Consider the following 17,162-nt stretch of genomic DNA (forward strand, 5'->3'; position numbering starts at 1 on the left):
GACACCTAATGGCGGTTTAGTGTTATGTTTAAAAGTATCATTCTTTCCAACGTGCACCATTATCAATGTCCGTGCGGACGTCCGTTTTTTTACTTTCACTTTTATATTAGCGATTTAAAAGCACCCGCTCGTGTCACACGTCGCTTAACCGATGGGAAAATATCCTCACAGTCATATACCTAATAAATTTATATTTAAATACAATAGGCCTACCTAGTAAAACGTTTTATATACTATTTTGATATCCTTTTGGACACAAGAGGGCAGTATAGCCCTATGTTTGCTTTTTTGTTGAAACAAATAGCACTAAATAGCCTGTTTTTAACTTTTTCATACTTTTTGAATTGCAAAAACAGAATAAAATAGGTTTAGTTCTAATATTTGTATAATTTTATATAAAAATAAATGGTGTATAATTAAATTTTAAGAATATATGAGATGTTTTCTGATTCCTTTTTTGACATTATTTTAATCCCTCGCCATGTCAAAACCGTTTGAAATATTTAATATCCGTTCACAATTTAGCATCTTTAATGTATTTTCATCGTGTTAAAAAAGTTTGGTGTGAATAAAAAAAAAACACTTAGCAGGAGTGGGTAAAAAGCAGAGGCTGAATTTGCAAATAAATCCACATTCAAACCAAAATATCTGACTTCCTATTGGTCGAAGCTAATAACTGTATATTAGAAAGTTGTCCGGCTCGATGAGACCAATGTACGTACTGATTTTTAAAACTGTGGGTAAAACTAACCCCCCCACTTTTGTCAAAAGCATTTTGAAAGTGACACACTTCCTGCTGCCAGTTGGTGGCGCTATAACTTTGACTCACAATAGTTACATCCATCTGATCGGCCTCTTACCACGAACACACTGGTGAAGTTTCATCAAGATCCGTTAATGTATGCAGAAGTTATACCACTTCGTGTTTCTCTTTTCTCGCCATAAATTCGTTTCCTCGCCACGGCCAAACCGTTCGAGATATCAAAAATCCGTCCGCAATTTAGAATCCTCAATGTCTTGACTTCATGCACACCGAGTTTGGTGGGGATTGGATGAATTCTCTAGGAGGAGTACTTCGCATTCCACAGCAAGCGTTCTCCAAACAACCCATAATTTCCGACTTCCTGTTGGGCTGGCGTAAAACTTAGAGCACGAAAGTTGTTCAGCCCGATGTGATCTATATGTGTACCGAGTTTCATATCATTACATGCAAGTGTGTTTGATATATGGATCTAGTTTTAGAATCCCGTTCAAGGGGGCGCTGTTGAGCCCCCCTGCCACACCCGGGTACCAGCTTCAGCCCGGCCCTGATGGCCGCGAGTTCTGACCTGTGTGCAAAGTTTCAAGAGTTTTCGAGCACGTTAAGGGCCCCAAAAGCCCCTGAAACCTTGAAACACACTGAAATCAATTGGAAATTCCCTCCCACCCCTCACACACACAGAGACAGAGAGAGAGAGAGAGAAAATTCTCCAAAAAATCACATTCAAACCAAAATATCTGACTTCCTGTTGCTCTGAGCTAATAAGTGTGAATTAGAAAGTTGTCCGGCTTGATGAGAACAATATACATAACGATTTTTGTGACTCTACTTAAAACTAAGCCCCCATTTTTGACTAAAGGTGGCGCTACTGAGCCCCTCACCACGCCCGTTTCTGAAACTTTGCACATGTCTACTGGCTAATAAATATGATGTGTCTGTCGAGTTTCATCCAATTTCAAGTATGTTAAGAGTCTCAAAAGCATCTGAAAAGAATATTAAAGTTTGATGCGTTGCCACGGCAACAGTATTTAAGATATCAATAAACCTTTCACAGGTCTACATCTGCCGTGTGTCTACATTATACACATAAAGTTTGAAGCAAATCGGGTAAAAATAAGAGAGTGATTTCAAAGCATTTTGAAAGTGACACACTTCCTGCTGCCAGTTGGTGGCGCTATAACTTTGACTCACAATAGTCACATCCATGTGATCGGCCTCTTACAACGAACACACTGCGGAAGTTTCATCAAGATCAGTTAATGTATGCAGAAGTTATAACACACTTCCTGTGTCCCTTATTCGCCATAAATTCGTTTCCTCGCCACGGCCAAACCGTTTGAGATATCAAAAATCCGTCCGCAATTTAGCATCCTCAATGTCTTGACTTCATGCTGACCGAGTTTGGTTGTGATTGGACGAATTTTCTAGGAGGAGTATTTCAAATTCCACAGCATGCGTTTCCAAACAACCCATAATAGCCGACTTCCTGTTGGGCTAGCGTAAAGCTAGCGTAAAACTTAGAGGACGAAAGTTGTTCGGCCCGATGAGATCTATATGTGTACTGAGTTTCATATTATTATATGCAAGCATGTTTGATTTATGGACCAAGTTTTCGGACACCATTCCAGGGGGCGCTGTCGAGCCCCCCTGCCACGCCCGGGTACCAGCTTCAGTCCGGCCCTGATGGCCGTGGGTTCTGACGTGTGTGCAAAATTTCAAGAGTTTTCGAGCATGTTAAGAGCCCCAAAAGTGCCCGAAAGGTTGACAAAATAATAATAATAATAAATAATCCTAACGAAAACAATAGGGCCTTCGCCCTTTCAGGGCTTGGGCCCTAATAATCCTAACGAAAACAATAGGGCCTTCGCCCTTTCAGGGCTTGGGCCCTAATAATCCTAACGAAAACAATAGGGCCTTCGCCCTTTGGGCTTGGGCCCTAATAATCCTACCGAAAACAATAGGGCCTTCGCCCTTTCAGGGCTTGGGCCCTAATAATAATAAACAGAGCAATTCCAAGAGGGTCCTCACACCATCGGTGCTCGGGCCCTAATAAAGCGGGTAACAAAATACAACACAACCAAAGAGTCCAAAACCAAAGACTGAGGGTGTTTCTCAATATGCGTTCTTCAGCGATCTTGCGTCCTTGTGTTCTCGTTTTACGTCATCATTAACCGTCGAAGTTCAGCCAAGTATAGACCCAATTCTCAAGAACGCAAGTACAGAGGACGGATGAAAGAACCCGGATGTGTTCTTGATACCGAGGATGCATCGAATGCAGACTTGCTCGCCTGGTGTCCCAGAAGTCGTTGCGGCAAAACAATGGAGGAGGGAAGCGCAGCGCATACCTGTAAGTCTTGTAATGTATTTTTAACGTCACTAATCTAAATACATCTTATTTTGATATATTATTTGAAGTTGGGAAATATATGGGGTTGTGGAAAGTTAAATTTATCCATCAGAACTTAACTTTTTTTAATTAAAATACGCTAGCTTACATCCTGAGGTAAATGTAAACGGTTTTATTTAGCACGAATTCGCAGTTGCAAATAGAGCTTACATCTGTATTAACGTTAGTTAATCAGCTATTTAGCAGGTGTTTTTTTTTTTTTTTCTCTATACTTAGGGAGCAACGAAGAGACAAGAATGCTTATCCAGTGGAGAGGAGCAAACGAAGCCCTCTAAGTCTGGCTGGGAGTAAGTAATTCTACTTTCTTGTTGCATGTTCATTATCATGATATATCATACTGTTGAATTTTGGCACATATAGGCCTACTCTTGTATATAGTCAGTTTCTTGGTTTATTTTATTTTACATTATAATGTTAGTTTCCTGTAGTTTACTGTTACTGATCAGATGTCTTCTCTTTTCAGGGTTTTTGTGAAAGACACCAGAATTCCAGTCATGCCTAAACAGGCAAAGAAAAAATGGAACAATTTAAAGGAGAAATACAAGGTAAGAATGTCTTTCAGTCATGTTGATCAGTCATATATATAGTGCAGTGAAGCAAGATATTTTTTTTTATTATTAGGAGTTGAGGGACCCACCGACAGGGAAAGGGGTAGAGGCGGGAGGAGTCACAGCTGCCACTTGGCAGTGGTATAATGAAATGGATGCTGTGCTCCAGGGGCAGCATTCCATCAATCCGCCCCTGGTAGTAGCAGCAAATGTGTCTGCTACTGCAAGTGGCGTTGTGGCTTCTTCCTCCTCTGCCCCTCTTCCAGGCAGTGAAGCACAGAAGAGACCGATGAAGAGGCGAAGCTCCTCAGAGCTCATTGAGCTGTTCAGGGAGCAGGCCGAGAGAGATGAGGAGAGGGAAAGGCAGGCAGCTGCAAAAGAAGAAGAGAGGGAGAGGGCTACTACAGAAAGGGCTGAGCACTACCTTGCTCTTTTTGAGAAACTTGTTAATAAATTATAATAAAAGTTCATTAGAAAGTATATTTTGGTTGGAAGATTTTTTTATTTACATTATGATTTCATTGTAAATATTTCCAAAGTTTATTTGCACTTGCACTGACTATTAACATCAACCCCACCCAATAATTCTACACTACATAACATAACATACCTCAGCTGAGTATTTGTATAACAATTATACATATATATATATATATATATATATATATATACTCTTACTCTCATTCCCTCACACACACAAACTAACTTGATCTTACTATAGTCATGTTCTTGTAGGCATGCAGGTAGCTCTTCAGGGGCAGAGAGTTGTGCTGCAAGTCTAGCCCTGATGTTGTTCCCAGTTTGCTCCAGGTCCTCACCCATGTCTTCTGCTTCTGCATCCTCATCCCCAAGGTCCTCTTCTTCCAGGATGTCATCAGTGGCGTGACACAGATTGTGTAGAATGCAGCATGTAGCAACCACTTTTGGGGCGAATAGAGGATTGATCTCTAGGGCCCTCAGGAATATGGCCCTCCAGCGTGTTTTAAGCATGCCAAAGGCACGCTCAATGATGCACCTAGCCTTGGCATGGTGTTTGTTAAAGCGGCCTTCAACACGACCTGGCGGTAAGACACATAGTCAGTGACAATAGGTCAGTTAGGGTCAAGATGAATCGACCATTGACAATGTTTATTCACTAAAATGCAATGACATTGAAAATGCAACTGTCACTATATTTATCATAATTAAGTAAATAAACTGTAATGTTATAACTATGTAGACCTACTTACCAGCCACAGGTTGTCTGTATGGGGTGATTATGGTGACAGGATGTTGCAGACATGGGTAGCCCCCATCTCCAAGAAGGAAGAACCCATTTGGTGGATAAAGGGATTCCTTATACATTGGGCACCTTCGAAGGACCAGAGCATCATGGACGGATCCTGGGTTGCCTACATAAATGTCAAGGAATTTCCCTGTACTGTCACAGATGCCCTGGAGTATAATTGATGGAAACAGCTTTCTGTTGATGTAGCACTGTTTCTGTTGTCCGCCAGGTGGTCGAATCCTAATATGGCACCCATCAATCGCACCAGCAGCTTTCTTGAAGGCATTGTGCCCTGCCAGACGGACGAAGCCTCTTCCAAGCTCCTCCATCTCCTGTGGCCCAGGGAAGTGAATTATTCGGTGCAGGACTGCCAACATTTCCTCAGTCACATTATGCACAACCCGGCATACTGTGGATGTGGGCATTGCAAATGTTTCTGAGGTGACACGGTAAGAGGCTCCACATGCCAGCCAGTACAGTAGAACGAGCACCTCAATCTCGTGACTTGAAACTAACACTTCACTCGTGTTGGGCAGTAACTAATTACTAGTAATTTAGTTACTGTAATACTATTACTTTTTGCAGTAACTAGTAGTGTAACTAATTACTAATAAGATTTTAGTGATAATATTACAGTTACTATCCATAAAACAGCTTAGTTATTTAGTTACTTTTGATGCCTCAACCCTGTAATTCCCAGATGTATTTTCATAATTTTCACGACTGTGCAGCAGGCAATCTTGAAATATTGAAAATCTTATATTCAGCAGATAGAAATATTGCATTATATTGATTTTGTCGGGAAAAAAGATGACCTGAACACTGTTGTGTAAGTTTTGGCTTTACTTTACTCTGGCATTACATCCCACCCACATCCCTCTGATCAACATGTACATTATATTACTATGCTTAATTTTCCAAAAAGATTTTTAATTAGTTTCTTACAAACTTATGTGATTTGATAAAATATCAATCCTCGTCAATCATTTTATGATTGTTGTAAATTTGAATTTATTTTCCGTTAAAATATGTGAAGGTCATGTGACCAACAGGAAGATCGCAGCACATCTCAATTCTCATAAGGGTGGGTTCTGTGTTCTTGCGTCCTTCCGAGTTCGTTCTTCCAAGGAATTCTTGGCAAGACCGGTCTCCACGAGAACACAAGTCCGTTCTCTGCGTTCTTGGAATTGAGAAACAGCCTGAATCTGTCCGGTCAATTGGTGATCTCTTAAACAGCATCCAAGGCACGAACACAGGTGTTTCCAGTAGACTGGCAATCTAGGTGATTAATGGGCTCAGGTGCCAACCGCAATTCACAGAATCGACAGGAGGTGTCGTCACACCCCTCCCCATAAAACAGGGACTCCCATAAAGATCCCTGTAACAAAACAAAATTCAGTCATAGGGTACACTCAAATTCAGAACCACAGACAGCTCCCAAAGACACCAAAAAGGAATAACACATCAAATCCAGTAGATTAAACTGCATCTGGGGCGCGTGACAGCGCATCAGCTACCACATTTTCCGATCCTCGAATATGTCGAATATCTAGACAGAAGGATTGCAGGAACAAGGACCACCGAACCAACCTCTGATTCGGACACTGCAAAGAATTCAAAAAAGTTAATGGATTATGATCCGTGTAGATCACAATAGGTGCACTCGAGCTGAGGTAAACCGCAAAATGCTGCAATGCCCAAATTAGGGCTAATGCTTCCTTCTCAACAACAGAATAGTTACATTGGTAGGTGTTAAACTTTCGCGAAAAGAAACTGACTGGATGGTATACTCCGTCTACATCAAACTGCTGCAGAACAGCTCCAGCGCCCACATTACTGGCATCGACGTGCAACGTGAAAGGTTTATCAAAGCACGGAGCCATAAGCACGGGCGCTGAACACAGCAAAGATTTCACATTCTCAAAAGCCAATTCACAAGTGTTAGACCAAATAAACTTTGTCTTTCCCTTTAACAAGTCTGTAAGCGGTGCCACCACAGTAGAGAAATTTCGACAAAAAGACCAATAGTATCCGACCAGCCCTAAAAACCTCATAAGCTCTTTCTTTGTTGCTGGTGAAGGAAAGTTCTGAACAGCCTGCACTTTAGCCTGTATCGGACGCACTTGACCGTTCCCCACCACCTTCCCGAGATATGTCACTGTCGCCTTCGCAAACTCGCATTTGACCAAGTTCACTGTAAGTTGAGCATCAGCCAAACGTCCCAACACCGAACGCAAACGTTTTAAATGAGACTCCCAACTGTCACTGAAAACTACCAAGTCGTCCAAATAGACGGCACAACCCTCAAGATCCCAAATTACCCGGTTCATGAGGCGTTGAAAAGTCGCCGGAGCGTTTCGCAGGCCAAAACTCATAACCTGGTAAGAATATAACCCTGACGGAGTGACAAGATGAAATTTCTTGTGCTCTCTGGGTTAAAGGCACTTGCCAATAGCCCTTCAGCAAGTCAAACTTGCTGACGAACTTGGCTGAACCAACCTGGTCCACACAGTCTTCGACGCGGGGCAGAGGAAAACAGTCTGGTTTTGTTAAAGCGTTAACTTTGCGAAAATCCGTACAAAATCTCATAGTACCATCCGACTTTCCAACTAAAATACACGGGGAAGCCCAATCAGAAAATGAAGGTACTGCAATATTGTGGTCCTGCATATACTTAATTTCCCTCTCCATCAATTCCCGTTTCTCAGGTGCAACAGGTCCCCCACATCGATATCGTGTTCAACCCAATCAGTACGCGATGGTGCATCACCGAATAATTCAGGAAAACAGCGTAATAAATCACATAACTCCTGACATCTTACAGGAGATAAGTGACGGAGAGTAAACTCTAAGTTGTGCAATGACTCAGAATTATTCAAACGACCCCGGAAAACACAATCATCGGGCGAAATGGTCTCCTCTTCCTCACCCACCAAACTCACATTACCCCCACCGATGGAAACGGCCGAAAGTGCTGGATGCAAAGATGTCGAATTCTCTTTTTCATAATATGGTTTTAATAGATTTACATGGCACCGTTTAACTGACTTTTTCCGCAATGGCATTGAGACTTCATAATTTTCATCAGTCAGTTTCCGTTTTACAACAAATGGGCCATCAAATTTGGCTTCAAAAGGAGAAGATACCATCGGTCGTAAGACAAGAACTTGATCACCTGGTACAAACACTCGACGTTCAACCGTACGATCATACAATCGTTTCATGTTTTTCTGATGTTTTTCGAGACTTAATTTTGCTAGTTCTCTAGCCTGGATGAGTCTGTTTTTAAACCCCAAAACATATGACACCAAGTTTTTAGGAGGCTCTACAGCTTTACCAACCTGCTGAAATACGGACAACAGTCCACGAACATTATGGCCAAAGACCAAATCGTTAGGGCTGAAACCCATACTTTCCTGCACCACTTCACGTGCGGCTAACATCATCCAAGGTAAACCCTCTTCCCAATCTCTATCCAGCTGCACACAGTACGCACGGAGAAGTGACTTTAACGACTGATGGAATCTCTCCAATGCACCCTGACTTTGTGCATGAAACGCAGTAGATTGATTATGCTTAATGTGCAGCTGTTTTAACACTTGCTGGAAAAGATGCGAAGTAAGATTTGAACCTTGATCACTCTGGATGATTTTTGGTATTCCAAAGACAGATATAAACTGGGTTAGAGCTTTCACAATAGAACGAGATGTAATTGTACGTAGTGGATATGCAGCAGGGAAACGCGTGTTCAAACACATCACAGTAAACAAATAACTACTACCAGACTTCGAACGGGGAAGTGGCCCTACACAATCAACAACAAGATGCTCGAACGGTTCACCAGTAGCCTGAATTGGTTTCAACGGAGCAGGTTTCAACACCTGGTTCGGCTTACTGGTTAACTGGCAGGTTTTACATCTTTTAATATAAGCAGAGACATCTCGTTTTAAACGTGGCCAAAAAAAATATCGCAACAGACGATCGTAAGTCTTACGCACCCCCTGGTGACCTAATTGATCATGCGCAATTTCGATCATCATTTGTCGAAAATTAGTAGGAACAACTACTTGAAAAACAGGATCCCCAACAAAATCTTTGTGAGGACTCCATTTTCTCAACAACACTCCATTGTGAACGAAATATCCACGGGCAACGTTACACTCCTCTACTGGAAGAACAGCACTCTGGAAGAGTTCATCCAAAGAGGAGTCAGTTCGCTGTTCCTTTCCTAAATCCTCTGCAGAAACAGGAAAAGACAAGGCAGACAAGTCAGGCATAAACAACTTAGAACAGCCTTTATCAGATTGAATCTCTTTTTGATCACACACTTCATCATTGGCACGTTTCATTGCACGAGTCACAACACATGCTGAATCCTGGCACAAAACACTCAGTTCAGTCTCAATTTTATTAGCAGTGGTCACTATGGGAAACAGTGAAGTATCAGCCCACACCCGTTCACCTACCAGTCCATTACCCAAAATAATATGGACCCCCTCAACTGGCAAAGCTGGTCGTACTCCCACTACAACCTCACCTTGAATCAAATCGGACTGAAGCCTTACCTTATGAAGAGGCACAGACAGAGTATTCAGTCCTATTCCACGAATTAAAACACTCTCACCAGTATGAGACTGCAAAGAAAAAGGCAAAACTGATTCCAAAATAAATGAATCCATTGCGCCAGTATCCCGCAAGATTTTAACGGGGATTTCCTCTTTCTCTCCAACCAGAGATACACGCCCTTCTGTAATAAAAGGTGAGTAAGAAGAGAAATCAACATCAAGTTTTTGACTTTCAACGATTTCACTCCCTGCCAACAGGACTGGTGCTGCAAGAGCAGAAGGCTTAGCTTGTGAACTTTGTGCATTACTTCTGGATTTATTTTTAAGGACCGGACAATCTACTTTCCAATGTCCTTTCTCATGACAGTAATTGCAAATCTTGCTTGGATCAAATTTTCCTGTGAAAACACGATTATACATAAACGGAGACTTTACATACTGAACATCACGAGCATGCTAATCAACAAAAGTGGTTTTGTGCGTCAGTACAAAATCATCGGCCAACATAGCCGCTTCCTCTGGTGTTTTAACATTATGCTCACTGATAAACATAGCAATACGGCTCGGAACTGAATTTTTAAATTGTTCCAACACCATCAAATGAACTAACTCCTCCAATGTTTTAATGTCTAATGCCTTACACCAATGATTAAAGTGTTTTCTCAGATCACGCACAAATTCTAAGTTTGTTTGCCACTCGTCTTTTTTCTGTAATCGAAAGTGCTGTCTGTATGCTTCGGGTACACATTCATATGCCTTTAAAATGAGAGATTTAACTGTACCATAATCTTTACAATCATCAACGGACAATGAAGTGAACGCTACTTGTGCTTTCCCAGTTAACACACACTGCAGCAGTGCAACACGATTCTCATCTGACCAGTTCCTCAATTCTGCCATGCGTTCAAATAGAGTAAAGAAGGTATCAGGATCTTCCTCATTGAATTTGGGAACAAGTTTTAGATTAGAAGTGATTGAAAAAGACATACTCTGCTCCTGACCAGAACTAGAAAACTTACCTTCTTTCATCAGGTTGAGCTTGAGAAATTCCAAATCCAATTTTGCCTTTTCTAATTCCACTTTACCCTCTTCAGAACGCAGTTTTAACCTCTCGTGATCCATCTGTAAAAGTAGCAGCTCTTTTTGTTGTTCAAAAGACAAATTACTTTTTAATTCAGACGCAACTGGTACATATTTCTTCATCTCAGTGTCTAATAAACCTTTTTCGGTTAACTCAATTTTTCAAAGCTATTTTAACATGTTCTTTGAGCCTTTTATCTTTAATCACAATTTCATAACGTTCGGCAATACTTAATAATTGCTCTTTAGTACACCTGTCCAAAAATTCATGCGACGGTGAACTAACAAACTCATCAATATCAGCCATGCTAAAAATCACCAGAATAATTAGTACAGTGCAATCAAATAACGAGAGTTTTCCCTCTACCTACTTTTCGAATACCTCTACCTAACTCAACATGCGATTACCGGTGGGGGGTGCTCTAGTCTTCATGCGATTACCGGTGGGGGGTATTTATGCACTGTAGCCCGCTGGGTGAAAAACGCAACTGGTCAAACCAGCGACGCCTTCAACACCACGGATGTGCTCCCGAGATAATTACTTCTACCCACTTTCACCGCAACACTACAGAAAAATAACAAATCCGACACGTCTCAAAAGAAACATGCCGCTATACCTATCAGAGAAAACTCACGTTCAAAAAAAACAATATTGCACTTACCAACTGGCGATTTCACACGACGAACTAATTGACTTCGGTACAAAATTTTTTCGCATGTCCCAAAAAAAAAATTAATAAATCAATTATCAACCTATACAAAAACAAAACTTTAGCGCGATCAAATAACCTAAACGGACGAGCCCCCAATTTTGTTACGACCCTTGGCTCAAGGGAAGCAACAAAAACAAGGGACACACGAAAACCAAATTATAAGCTCAAAGAAATGTTTATTTAATTACAAAATAAGACAACACTAAATAATAAGATGAAAATCAATTAAAGAAAATAACATTTCTGTATTCGTCAGCAAGGTCAGTGTGTAAGGCAAGGTGCAGGTTTGAAATGTAATCCAGTGTTGAAGTAAAAATGTGATTACAAATGAAAATAAAGTGGGTAACAAAATACAACACAACCAAAGAGTCCAAAACCAAAGACTGAATCTGTCCGGTCAATTGGTGATCTCTTAAACAGCATCCAAGGCACGAACACAGGTGTTTCCAGTAGACTGGCAATCTAGGTGATTAATGGGCTCAGGTGCCAACCGCAATTCACAGAATCGACAGCAGGTGTCGTCACAAAGTACTCCAGTCTTTGGTGTCTTATGATCCTTCAGAAATCATTCTAATATGATGATTTGATACTCAGTTATTATCAATGATGGAAACAGTTGTGCTGTTTAATATATTTTTTTGGAATACTTTTTTCAGGATTCATTGATGAGTAAAACGTTAACAGCATTTATTCATAAAAACAGCATTTATTCAAAATAAAAACATTTCTAACAATATAAATCGTTACCATCACCTTTTATCAATTTAACGCATTCTTGTTGAATTAAAGTACTAATTTCTTAAAAAAAAATAGTTATTGTTCCCAAACTTTTGAACGGTAGTGCATATTGTTACAAAAGATTTCTATTCTAAATAAATACAGTTCTTTTTAACTTTTTATTCATCAAATAATCCTGAAAAAAGTATCTCAGGTTATAAAAAAATATTAAGCAGCACAACTGTTTCCAACATTGATCATAAATCAGCATATTAGAATGATTTCTGAAGGATCATAAGACACCAAAGACTGGAGTACTTGCTGATGAAAATTCAGCTTTGCATCACAAAAATAAATTACATTTTAAAGTATATTAAAAAAGAGAACCATTATTTTAAATTGTAATAATATTTCATAATATTACTTTTTTTTTTTTTTTTTTAACTGCAGGCTTGATGAGCATAAGAGACTTATTTCAAAAGCATTAAAAATAGTAGTGTTTCCAAACTTTTGACTGGTACTGTATATTGGTAGTATATAAATATTGGCCAGTCAATATTTAATTTAGCTACAGCACGAGTCAAGACCTCCATTAGCTCCTCATCAACAGAGGTATGAGCTGGCGAAGACTCATAATCCCCTGTATCAACACTAATGACATCCAGTTCCTCAGAACTGGATAGCCGCAGCATTGGTGCCTCAACCTGGGGAAGAGAAGCCGCAGAGCGGGCTCCTTCCTGGGCAGAGGCACTGGATCCAGCAGGTAAGGGCTGAGAAAGGGCAGGGCCCATCTCAAACCCCGCTACTAGATCCATCTGCGAACCCCAAGATGAAAGCCTTGGCAGCAGCAGGACCCACACCTCGGGGAACGCGAACCGAACCGTCCTCCTCGAAGAACGCCCGGCGGAGTGGCGGGTCCTCACAGACAGCTTCTCGCAATGCTCACAGACAGCTTCTCGCAATGCTCACAGTCAGCCCCCTTGAGGACTGACTGGGCATGCTCCACTCCCAAACAAGCAACACAAAGCTGATGTGTGTCCCCACCCGTGATGTAACGGGGGCAGGGAACAACACAACGCTTGAAATCTTGCTTGCTCGCCATTATAATGATACATATAATGAACTTGACAGACAACAATAAATATGACAAGGACAGATATACAGAGAGCGCTTGCTGAAGGCACAGAAGCTAACGTGGTCTGGTTTCAGGGGTGCTTTATGGTTTCCTGATCGATGACGTCACCCGCCTATGACGTCTCGTCTTTCCATTGGATTGATTATACATGTGCTTCACGACGCAATCACGCAGGCCGTTCCCACAGCATCTCAAACGCAGCGTCTCATTCCCTTGAAAGGTAACTATGTTCTAATTGAAAGGGAGGCACTTGGAAATTCTACCAATATCTGTACGGGCGGAAGTTTACATTGCTTACGGATCACCGTCTGCTGACAACAATTTTCAGTCCAACAAAAGCCATTCCGTCCATGGCTGCGGCTCGTATGCAGCACTGGGCTTTGCTGTTGGCAGTAAAGAGTCTAGAGTGCAGACTCTTAGTATAGAGTCGGTGCACACCACTGTAATGTGGATGGGTTATCACGACTACCTCTGCCAACCACACCTCAAGTGAAGCTGGATACGGTGGAGTTGCTTCAAGTAAAGCATCTTGATTCCTTGCCAGTGCTGTGTTCAGATGTTTGTAAAGAAACAAGGTCTGACTCCACTATGTCACAAGTAATGGAGATGGTGGCAACTGGACCTTTTTCACAAGTCACAGATGCAAATAATGTGCTTACATCATACGTGACTATGTAATAGGGTTGCCTTATGTGGGGTTATGTGCCTTAAGCTGAGATCCAGGGTACTGGCAGAGCTGCACACTGGACATCCGGGTGTCATAAGGATGAAGGCAGTTGCTTGTATTTATGTCTGATGGCCTGGTATTGATGCTCAAATTGAACAATTGTCAAAAACCTGTGACTTATGCCAGCAGATGCAAAAAGCTCCTGGTCCCTCACCATTACACCCTTGGAAATGGCCAGAATCACCTTGGCAACGCATACATGTGGACTTTGCAGGTCCATTTGAAGGACACATGTACTTGGTAGTGGTGGATGCTCACTCCAAGTGGCCAGAGGTGTGATGTGTGATGGAATCAACTGCGTCTACCAAGACCATTCAGGTGCTGAGGGGATTATTGAGTCATTATGGACTACGAAAGGCTTGGCTGAACGCTTGGATCAGACATTTAAGCGGGCATTACGTTGTTCAACTCCAATTCAACAAAGGCTGGACACCTTTCTACTGGCGTATCGAAACACCCCGCACGCCACCACAAAGGAATCGCCTGCCATGTTGTTTCTGTACCGCAGGTTGCGATCTCGCTTGGATATGTTAACCCCCTGGGGTCGGGGGTATTGCCGGCGATACCAGCTCGCTTTTTTTTTATCAGTGTAAAAGAGACTCAAAAATACTCTGTTGACTTTGATTTTCCATATTATTTTTGTGTATACTCACAATAAAAACAAAGTGTTGTTGTGCTTTTTGCCAAATAAAGAAAAATAAACACGAAGCGAGTTCTGCCTTCTCTCTGTCAGTTAAGTCCATTCTGAAACGCATCCGAAAATGAACCATAACTCAGCGAATACTCAGTCAAGCAGTCACACAGGCACACAAGCATGAAGCTTGAATTCTCTTCTTTTAAATGAAGTAATTTTTATAAAAAACAAATATTCTCAGTTTATGTAATATGAATGAAAAGAGAGAGATGTCAGTCGTTCTCATCTCAGCTCATTATGTTTTAATTTGACTCCGCCCATGGAGAGCGCGCGCTATTCAAACGCAAATGTGAGGCGATCCTGCAATCCTGTGAAACGCCCACATCAGCTGGATAAAACACACTGCGAGTTCACTTTCAGACTCATGTACTTTTATGACGTTGTGAGGAATAATACTATCTTGATAATAATCCTGGAAAATTTACCTTAGAAGTTCTGGAAGTTTCATTTCGAGGAGCAACGGATCCCGCTGAGGAATAGGTCAGTTCTATGCTTTGTTCTAATCGCAAGTGTCTGTACACGCAAAAAGACTGTTTAAATATGAATCGCGTTTCTGTGCGTGAATGAATGAACAGCTTTTACCAAACTCTATTGCTATACTAAGATGAGTAAAAATCGACTACAAAAATCGGATAGATTATAAAGTTTTTACTGTAAAATACTGCCACATCAAATAAGCTTATAATGTTGCCAATTTCTGCTCATGTCAAATATATATATATGTTTTGTCAAAAATAATCAACTAAGATGTTATAGTGTTTGTTCCAATGTAGGCGATATTCAAACTAATGAATCCTTAACTTTGAAATACGTATGATAAAATGTATTTTTACAAAAAAAGATTACACTGGAAATATTGTTAAAATTTTAATTGTTGTAATTGTATAACCTTTTTAATAAAATACCTAAAATATATACAAGGATAGATGTAAACAAAAACTTAAAAGGTCAATATAAGCCTTCTCTTTAAATAATTTGTTATTGTGTTTTATTAGTGACACATTTGGGTAGAGAATATATTCCAAAACTTTCTGAAAATACAGCATGAGAATTAACTGCACAATTACTAGAAATGTTTACCTTGGATATTATACAATTTGCAAGCACAATTTGTGAAAAAAACAACAACAACTGTGTTTCCAAACTGTGAACCAATTATATATATATAACAACCCAAGGAATCAGTACATACAAAGAAATCAAAACAAATAAGCTCAGAAATTAAGTTGTGTAATATACATACATACATATATATACACATTATATATATATATATATACACATTATATATATATATATATACACACACACATTTTATATATATATACACACATATATATATATATATATATATATATACATACAGGGGTTAAATTGGGCCGGGGCTCTCCTGCACATAAGCCTGCACGTTTGTGTCCTGGGGCCCGTTCTTCGTATGTCGCTAACTCAGTTAGCTGGATTTGATTGTTGACGATTTGGCATGATCTTGGATTTTTTGGTTCTTCGAAGCTCATCCTAGACTTGCTGTCATAGCAACAGGTCCGTAAGCTTAAACCTGCTCGGGAGCAGGCTTATTTCATGTAAACAGGATTAGATTGCGGCTTTATAAGCGGAGGAGATAGGGAAGTCTGTCGCAGCCATGTCTTGTCCATTTTTACGACAGCAACCTGTTGCGGAAGGTGCAAGAATAATTCGCAGAGCTTTTCGAATTAATCGCGTATTGCAGGATAGACAGGATCCTTTAGCGCAGCGCGACAGTGTAATTGTTGAGAGATATCGTTTTTCTCGTGAGGGTGTTATTTACATCATTAATTTGTTGGAACCACACATGAAGTGTTCAACACGGAGGAGTCGGGCTTTGACAACTGCACAGACTGTGTGCATTGCCCTGAGATTCTTTGCGAATGGCACTTTCCTTTACACTATTGGAGATGCAGAGAACTTAGTGAAAAGTGCTGTCTATCGTGCCATTCGCAAAGTTTACCTGGCACTCAAGCAGTTTTTAGGGGTTTTTGTGGTATTTCCAAACCACTTAAGACCCCAGGTTGTAAAGCAGAATTTTTTTGCTATTGCAGGTACATTTATAATTGTTAATGACATGCAATCATGACCATGCCAAAAAGTTTGACTAACAGGTATGTGTCCTTCAGGCTTCCCTAACGTGCCATAGACTGCACACACATCCCCATCAAGGCCCCACCAGGCCCCAATGAAGGGGATTTTGTGAACCGAAAGGGGGTTCACAGTGTAAATGTGCAGGCAAGTTACTATTACAATTTATAATATTCCAGATTAGTAATATATTACATAAAAAAAAAAGGAATGGATTCAAAAAGTATGCAGTTGACTGACTAAAATATCTTAGATGGTGAGTGACTCTGTTCCATATCACAAATGTGGAAGCAAAATGGCCAGGATCAGTGCATGACTCAAGAATTTTCAGAGTCACATTTATGCACATTATTTGAACGTGGTAAGGGAACATATAAATGTCAAGCTCACAGTATTACACACACTTATGCTGAGCCTAACAAAACTGCATTTTTCCA

General features: G+C 40.6%; 1 protein-coding gene across 1 annotated transcript in view; it reads right to left on the reverse strand.

Annotated features, from left to right (window-relative positions):
- The window catches only part of LOC311289056 (uncharacterized protein), a gene marked incomplete at its 3' end in the record, with an annotated part of 56,974 nt that extends 51,482 nt beyond the window's left edge, over positions 1 to 5,492 (reverse strand). The window contains exons 1-3 of the mRNA XM_084406816.1: positions 4,945 to 5,492; positions 4,432 to 4,773; positions 3,805 to 4,086 (exon numbers count right to left, since the gene is read on the reverse strand). Coding sequence (XP_084262942.1) covers positions 3,805 to 4,086; positions 4,432 to 4,773; positions 4,945 to 5,407 — 1,087 coding nt within the window. The 5' untranslated portion in view covers positions 5,408 to 5,492. The remainder of the gene's footprint in view (positions 1 to 3,804; positions 4,087 to 4,431; positions 4,774 to 4,944) is intronic.
- Positions 5,493 to 17,162: the final 11,670 nt, after the last annotated feature.

This window comes from Rutilus rutilus (genome assembly GCF_951802725.1).
Source record: "Rutilus rutilus genome assembly, chromosome: 4".
Taxonomy (NCBI): domain Eukaryota; kingdom Metazoa; phylum Chordata; class Actinopteri; order Cypriniformes; family Leuciscidae; genus Rutilus; species Rutilus rutilus.